Source organism: Aethalodelphis obliquidens, unplaced genomic scaffold (assembly GCF_003676395.1).
Source record: "Aethalodelphis obliquidens isolate GAN/ISIS:26980383/991018 unplaced genomic scaffold, ASM367639v1 scaffold69, whole genome shotgun sequence".
NCBI lineage: Eukaryota > Metazoa > Chordata > Mammalia > Artiodactyla > Delphinidae > Aethalodelphis > Aethalodelphis obliquidens.
In genome coordinates, this window is record NW_020838013.1 from 146306 (window position 1) to 154511 (window position 8206).

At 47.0% G+C, this 8206-nt stretch overlaps 1 protein-coding gene across 2 annotated transcripts; it reads left to right on the forward strand.

Annotated features, from left to right (window-relative positions):
* The first annotated feature begins 344 nt into the window (after positions 1-344).
* Positions 345-5496, forward strand: TMEM216 (transmembrane protein 216). Of its 2 annotated transcripts, none has more exons than XM_027090283.1 (5): positions 345-472; positions 1055-1156; positions 1730-1822; positions 4438-4639; positions 4905-5496. In XM_027090283.1, exons 1-5 carry the CDS (start codon positions 436-438, stop codon positions 4918-4920), a joined length of 450 nt encoding a protein of 149 aa, XP_026946084.1. In that variant the 5' UTR covers positions 345-435; the 3' UTR covers positions 4921-5496. The 2 variants fall into 2 exon arrangements, with proteins under 2 accessions (XP_026946084.1, XP_026946085.1); XM_027090284.1 differs by having other exon boundaries at positions 398-486.
* Positions 5497-8206: the final 2710 nt, after the last annotated feature.

Genomic DNA, 8206 nt, shown 5'->3' on the forward strand with positions numbered 1-8206 from the left:
CTTGCTAGACAAAAGACCCCAAACCCCACCGTGCATTTGCATGGCACTGTCGTGCACACCGTTTCTCATTTTCAGATCGTTGTTAGTAAAGAGAATCTTGGGGCCGGGGCCTATTTGCCAATCCTGCGGTCACATTACCACTACTGGCTACACTCAGACGACTCATTGTAAACCTGGTATGGGGAAGCCCAAGAGCCGCTCCCGCTCCCGGGGTCCTGAGGACAACTGCTCGGTGGGCGGCCACTGGCCTCTCTCAGCTCGGCAGCCTAAACCCCAGCGAAAGCAATTTGCTGGCACGCGCGGACTGCACCGAGACATCCCAGGCACCACGTAACCATAGAGTGAGGTAGGCGGGTAGAGAGGCCAGAATAGAGGGCCGCTCCGTCCCCAGCTTCCGGCAACGCCTCGCTGCTCCAGGAGTAGCTGTAGCCGCGTATGCAGTTTCCATGGGGACTGAAGATGGCGTCGCGAGGTGAGATTCCGGAGGTGTGTGAGTCGCTGGTCCCGCTCTCCTCAGTACCCACCCACCCCCAACCTTCTCTCCCAGTGCTCGACCTAAACCCTTCCTTCTCGGGTGTTAGGGACATCACTCCTCACTTGTCCAAAGCAGGGTTTGGCGGACTCACCCACCCTGAGTGCCCGAGGGTCTCGAGGTGCGGGTCTCAGATACCCCCAAATCCTTGGCTGGGCCTATTCTAGGACAGGTCAGTTGCGAATTTGCAGCGTGATTTCAAACAGGCCAGTGCTGGTCTCTGAGCCCCAATTTCCCTTCCCAAATAGTGACGAGGTTAGATCTCAGAGACGCTTTGACTTTGAGCCCCAAAGGCGAAGGAGTCGAGTTTGACGGTATTCCGGAAAGAAGGGGATTGAAGGAAACCCCCCTCCACACCGTATATACACACGTACTCCTCGTCAGCAATCAGAAGTGCCCCCACGTGGCCCTTTCCACTAGCTGCGGCCTCGTGTTTCCTCCAAGTTAGACACAGAACCATTGAAATAACTGAGGCTGAGCTGCCCTCCAGCCCATCTCTTTTCTCTGTTTTCATATTTTCAGGTAAACGGTTGTCCTCCACCCCCTTGGAAATCCTGTTCTTTCTGAACGGGTGGTATTATGCTACCTGTTTCCTGCTGGAACTCTTCGTATTTCTGTATAAAGGTAAGGCCTGGGGTTTTGACTCCCCTTGCCCCAACATCCCTTCCCCACTTCAGCCCAGTGCCAGCTGCCACCCAAAGCCTTCTTGTTTTTCATTCTTTTCTGCCCCCTGGGGCTCCTCTTCGTTGCACGGTGGAAGTCTCTTCATCAGGTGACTTCCTTGAGAATGATTTAGTAAGAAGCCCCTTGGCGAGATTTTCTTGAGTTTGGGAAATGTGGACTTCTCTATTCTGACTCTCCCCCATCACCTCTTTGCTGAACTCCACTTTAAGCCCATTGGTGACCTTCATTTCAGCAGCCTGTGTACCCATGTACGTCTGATTACTGTGGAGAGCAGAGTCCCCATAGACTCTCCGAGTTAGGAGTAAAACCCCGTAATAACGAGCCTGCCTCTAACAGACGTAGCCGCACCAGGAGTTAACAGATCCTGCAGCAGGTTAACAGATCCTGCCCACATCTCACTAAGTAGTTCATGGAATGCTGATAAGACTCGTGTTGTCTTTATTCCCAGGTGTGTGGGAGTTCTTGTGTGTCCTGTTCTATGTTGTTTGCAAGCTCTGACTTTTGTATTGGCAGGTCTCCTGCTACCATATCCAACAGCCAATCTAGTACTGGATGTGGCGATGCTCTTCCTTTATCTTGGAATTGAAGTAATTCGACTGTTTTTTGGTGAGTGTTGTCCAGAGAATATTTCCATTCCTTATGAGACGAGCTGGTATCTGTAACCTGATTAACAAGGAAAAGTTTCAATACATAACTTAGGCTCACCATAAGAGATTGGATCTGGTGGTATATCCCGTTACCCCCTCTCTGAAGTTTCAAGCTGCTTCATATTTTGGGTCAGGATTTATTTGTCTGTTGCTCTGCAGGGCCAGAAGTAGGTGGTGACATGAGATATTAGATAATTCCTTCCCAGTTGTCTAACTAATACAAGAGTTCCTGGTTCCTCTCACTGGTTTGCTTGGGAGAATAGATTCAGTTGTACCTCCATGTCCAGGGCAGTAGACACCTATCCAGGGCAGTAGACGCCTGCACAGGTCAGCACTAAGATCCCCTCCACTTCTCTGAAGAAGGATTTCTCTAGGACAAGTTTTATATCCCCAGAAATACAGAGCAAGCCCTTATTAGTTAGAATATCTCATCCTTGAAAACGGTGTTAAAACACACACTGAGGGGAAAAAAATAGTTTCAACACATATAACAAAGGATAAAGAAGGCTCACATAAAGTGCTAAGAAAAAAACCTAGTTTTAAAAATTAGCAAGGGGATTGACATATATACACTATTGATACTATGTATAAAATAGATAACTAATGAGAACCTACTGTATAGCACAGGGAACTCTACTCAATGCTCTGTGGTGACCTAAATGGGAAGAAGATCCAAAAAAGAGGCGATATATGTATACATACAGCTGATTCACTTTGCTGTGCAGTAGAAACTAACACAACATTATAAAGTAACTATACTCCAATAAAAATTAAAAAAAAATTATCACTAGCAAAAAAAAGAAAAAATTAGCAAGGGACACTAATGGGCAATTCACATAAGAATAATTACAAGGACCAATACACATGATAAAATGCCCAGGCTCACTAACAAGAAGCAAATTGAAAAAACAAGGTAACATTTTCACCCATCAGATTAAAAAGGTTTCCAAATTCCCAGCATTCGAATGGCTGTGAGGAACAGGTCTCTGTGGTCTCACACTCTTGTGGGTATTTATATTCCCCCACCCTCTGGGAATATAAATTAGTACAACCTTTTTGCTAATAGTTTTACCAGGTAAAATTCGTATTCTTAGACCTAACAATTTCCCTTCCAAAATGGTTGAAAAAGACAGATACTTCTACAGATATGCTAAGATATCTGTATGAGAACGTTTATTGCCATGTATAGTTTTTTTATAAATTATTTTTTAAATTTTATTTATTTTTGGCTGTGTTGGGTCTTCGTCGCTGCGCGCGGGCCTTCTCGAGTTGTGGTGAGCGGGGGCTACTCTGCGTTGTGGTGCGCGGGCTTCTCATTGTGGTGGCTTCTCTTGTTGCAGAGCACAGGCTCTAGGTGCGCGGGCTTCAGTAGTTGTGACACATGACCTCAGTAGTCGTGGTTCACGGGCTCTAGAGCACAGGCTCAGTAGTTGTGGTGCACGGGCTTAGTTGCTCCACGGCATGTGGGATCTTCCCAGACCAGGGCTCGAACCCGTGTCCCCTGCATTGGCCGGTGGATTCTTAACCACTGCGCCGCCAGGGAAGCCCCTGCCATGTATTTTTTAACATCAAAACATTAGAAACAACCTAAACATCTATCAGTACAGGATTAGTTAAATAAGTTATGGCATTGGTTCAGTGAAATTGTTCATAGCCATTAAAAAAGGGTAAGGTAGTTATGTGTGGAAAGATGTCTAACTATGTTAAGTGGTTAAATAAGTTGCAAAACAGTATGCAGAGTATGATTCTATTTTTAGAATAATAAATAGTAATATGTGACCATACACATAAAAAAGTCTGAAACAGTATACATCATTCTGTAATAATGGCTATCTCTAAGGGCTGAGTCATGTGGTCTTTTAGTTTCTATATTTTCTAAAATTATTTTTTATATATTTTTTTCTATTTTTTGGCTGCCCCGTACGGCATGTGGGATCTTAGTTCCCCAACCAGGGATCAAACCCATGCTCCCTGCAGTGGAAGCCTGGAGTCTTAACCACTGGACTGCCAGGGAACTCTGTATTTTCTATATTAACTGAAAAGTTTTCAATGATTATACATTATTTTTATGATTTACAAAATTTTTCCTCAAATAAAGAGCCCATTGTCCCTTGACTGGGAGCCAGAATGGAAGCAGGACCTTTCAGTGAATGACTGCAATCCTATAGCTGCTCCAAAGCCTCTACTTTTTTTTGTTGTTGTTTGTTTGTTTTGCGGTACGCAGGCCTCTCACTGTTGTGGCCTCTCCCGTTGCGTTGCGGAGCACAGGCTCCGGACGCGCAGGCTCAGCGGCCATGGTTCACGGGCCCTGCCGCTCCGCGGCACGTGGGATCCTCCCGGACCGGGGCACGAACCCGTGTGCCCTGCATCGGCAGGCGGACTCTCAACCACTGCGCCACCAGGGAAGCCCAAGCCTCTAGTTTTTAACACGGTGGGACCGCATTTATAAACCTGCACATCCCCATTCAGGAGCATTTTCCTCTGCTTGCCAGTCCATCCCATCCCGCCCGCCTTTCCTCTGAGGCCAGGGAAGGCAGGCCACTTGGAGGTGATTCCATGGGCTGTGTCTGACAGGTACAAAGGGAAACCTCTGCCAACGAAAGATGCCGCTTGGTATTAGCATGGCCTTGACCTTCCCATCTGCCATGATGGCCTCCTATTACCTGCTGCTGCAGACCTACGTGCTCCGCCTGGAAGCCATCATGAACGGCATCTTGCTCATCTTCTGTGGCTCAGAGCTGCTGCTTGAGGTGCTCACCCTGGCTGCCTTCTCCAGGTACTGCTGCCGAGGGACCGTTTCCTACCACCTGAGGGTTGGATTCCCATCCCAGGGGGGGATTCATTGTTTGTCTAAAGCCTGAGGGGTCTAGAAGATTTTTAAGGGCAAATAGGGTTGTCTGTGGGACTGCCTTTCCCACTTAGGGTAGACATTCTCCTTGTTCTTTGGGGCCAAGAGCCTTGGGATATAGAACAGTTCCAGCCAGCTGCTCTTATTCACTGGTCTTTTAACATTTTGTTTCTTTCTTTCTTTCTGCCATCAGTATGGACAGGATTTGAAGTACAAAAATTTCAGCCAGCAGCCCTCACAGGCTGAGACCACACATACCTCTGGTACTTTAGCCATACGAGTGAGAAATGGTGGGTCAAGTTGTCCTGGGCAAGGTTGCAGCTTTTCCTCAGCACAGACACCTTGGGGAACAAACCAAGCATAAGCCCACTGGGCACCATCTTCTAAACCAGGATCATCCGTTCAAGAGACTCTTCTACACTCCAGTATAGGGAGGGGCAAGGCTGTCGCCATCCTGGCCCTTCTCAGAACCAATTAATTCCCTTCTGACCTCAAGTTTTCCTCTTTGATCATCGTGGCCAGAGCATCTTGTGTGGACCGTGTAGGCTCCTTGGGCTTCCAGCAGGACCTGAGCTGCACACTCCGTGTGTGTGCTGCGCCCCACGTCCTGCAGGAGCACGGGGCACCTCAGGAGGGTGTGCTCCCAGAGTGATGCAAAAGCCGCTCATCCCATTTCTCAGAGACTGAGCTCCAGAACTTTCTCTGGAGCTCATAGTGTTATTTTTCTACTCTCATCATGAAACAAAACATTATTTTATAATAAAGATGTATTTTCTGTGGCGGAAGTTGTAGTAGCCTTTTCCTCACGGCACCCGTCCCTAGAATTTCTTCCACTTTAAGAGAAGGTAGAGACTATCCCAGCGGTTTGTTCTCCGCTGCGCTTGGTGGTTCAGTGTGGACACAGAGGCAGTGGTGAAGGTGTCCCACTGAGTTTCTTCCCACAGCTCCAGCCTCAATTAATCCCTAAAGGCCCTGCCAGCTTCTGTGTCTTCTTCAGATCTGTCATCCTGCCTGCTCACATTCTTCACCTCTGCCCCAAAGCCAGCATCTTGTCTCTCATTCCTCTTACAGATAATTGTCATCTTTCCAGGGTGAGGCATGAGTAATTGGAAGAAACATATTCTAAACTTACCAATATTTTTTGGTCATTTGTTTTAAAATTTCAAGTTAATATAAAAGGAACACATACTTTTATTCTTTTTTTTTTTTTTTTTTTTTTTTGCGGTACGCGGGCCTCTCACCGTTGTGGCCTCTCCCGTTGCGGAGCACAGGGTCCGGACGCGCAGGCTCAGCGGCCATGGCTCACGGGCCCAGCCGCTCTGCGGCATGTGGGATCCTCCCAGACCGGGGCACGAACCCACGTCCCCTGCATCGGCAGGCGGACTCCCAACCACTGCGCCACCAGGGAAGTCCCTATTTTTATTCTTTAAGCTGGAGGCGTGTTGCCCTAAATGAGTGAATCATTCCCTTCTCCAAGTAACCGTCTTTAAAACTATTTCTCATCTTGCATGATAGCAGCCATTTCTTCAGCCCCAAGAAGCCATCACAGAAGCCACTTTAGGAAACCCTGAGCCATGTGGCCCATCTGCTATCAGGTGAACCCTAGAATATCTGCTTTTCTTCAGAGTAAAAAGTAATTGGCCTTTAAGAATGTCATGCTGGTTTTTAACGGCTTATTTCCTGTGATGAGGCTCATTCTCACCCTATGTAGGTCTCCACTTTCCAAAGCACTGATGCTTTTTCTTATTTCCTAACCCTCCGTGTCCTTGCCTAAGAGCTGTCTTTGGGGTCCATCCAAAGACTATTAATAGGTCTGATTAAGCATGAAACAGTAACAAAAAACCCAATAGAAACTTCCCTGACATTTCAATCACATATCCCACTAATACCTTAATTTTCTGCTGCTTCTCACACTGCTTGTTTGTCTAGCCCTGCTTTGAAGAAATCTCTGGCATCAAACTGGAGAACTCATTCCCCATGGCCTCTCTATTCCATTTAGAGTTTCACTGGTTAAGGTCCCCCTCCCAGCAACACAGAAAAATGAATGGGAGGCTCAGTTGAAAGTTTAGAGGTGGCTTATGATTCAAAGGGGCTTTAGAGATCAACTTAATCTCATCCCCAGCTTGGCAGGTTTAGAGATGAGGAAGTAACATAGCCAAGCATCATACAACTGGTTACTAATTTGTTAGAAGCTTTGTCTTACGTGTCTCAATCTGGATCAAGTAAATTCCATTCCTGAACAGGTACCACGTGAGTATAAGAATGAATGATTGAAAATGGGGCTTAGAACAGGAAGTCTTCACATTTTCTTCATGGGTATCTGGAAGCTTAGCGTGTTGTGTTTCCCAGGCGTGGCTCCATAGATGCTCATTCTTCTTATTTTTATTATTTTTTTGGCCGCGCCGTGCAGCTTGCAGGATCTTGGTTCCTGACCGGGGATTGAACCCGTGCCCCCTGCAGTGGAAGCGCGGAGTCTTAACCACTGGACCGCCAGGGACGTCCCATAAATGCTCATTCTTCTTGATGCTTGTTGGGGCGAGCTGTGTGGATGCAGTTAGTCACACCAGAGTAGAACATCATACAACAGAAACTGAGGCAGTGGAGGATGGGAATCAGCACAGCTAGTCTTTCAGGGTTAACGTGTCAGAGGCTGTACTCACTGTAGTGTCAAGGGAAGCCACTATACCCCATACACACCTGAAGGACTAACATTCTGGGACAGTGAGAGGACTGGGCCAAGGAGTAGGCCCTGGTCACAAGAGCTGGCAGAGGCCTGCTAGGATATCCACACTCATGCCTAGAACTGACATGTCACACCTGACATGCCTAGTCAGGTGACTGCAGTGGTGGTCTCTAGGGGCTGAGGTCTGGCTCATTTCAGGAAGCACTCAGGAACACAGAGGTGACCCAAAGGTCATTCATTCCCTTCCTATACTGCCATGGTAATCCCTAGGAGAAACTGAAGAACGTACTTGCTTCTCTAAACTAGCAGTCCTCATGCTTTAGTTTATGTAAGTCATCTGGAGCATAAAAAGTAGATTTCTAGACTTCAGAGACTGATGCAGCCAGGAAGGCATTTTAGCAAGCATGGCGCGTAACTGAAATGCAGGCAACCGTGGAACTCAACTTGAGAACCCTGGTTTAAGTTCTGAGAGGCATTCCAACTATTTTTTTTCCTTCAAGTTTTATAACATCATAGACCCTCAAGGAATTTCCCTTCTACTAAGGGTTTCTTGCTTTTATACTGCTCTTGCCTTTACTGGCCTCAGCAACACATTATATGTCATCTGGTTGCTGGTTCATCTTTTTATTATGCTAACTCTCCTCTTGTTTGCCCGACTTTTTAAAAAGCCTTTCAGGAATCCCAAGGATCACCCCGCAGCCCTTTGCTAAGCTTCCTAATCTGTACTTCCCTCATATTTAGACAGCACCGCAGTCTACGTAACACGTTCACATTTGTTATGATTCTTCAGACCTCCCAATGTGGGAGGCAGA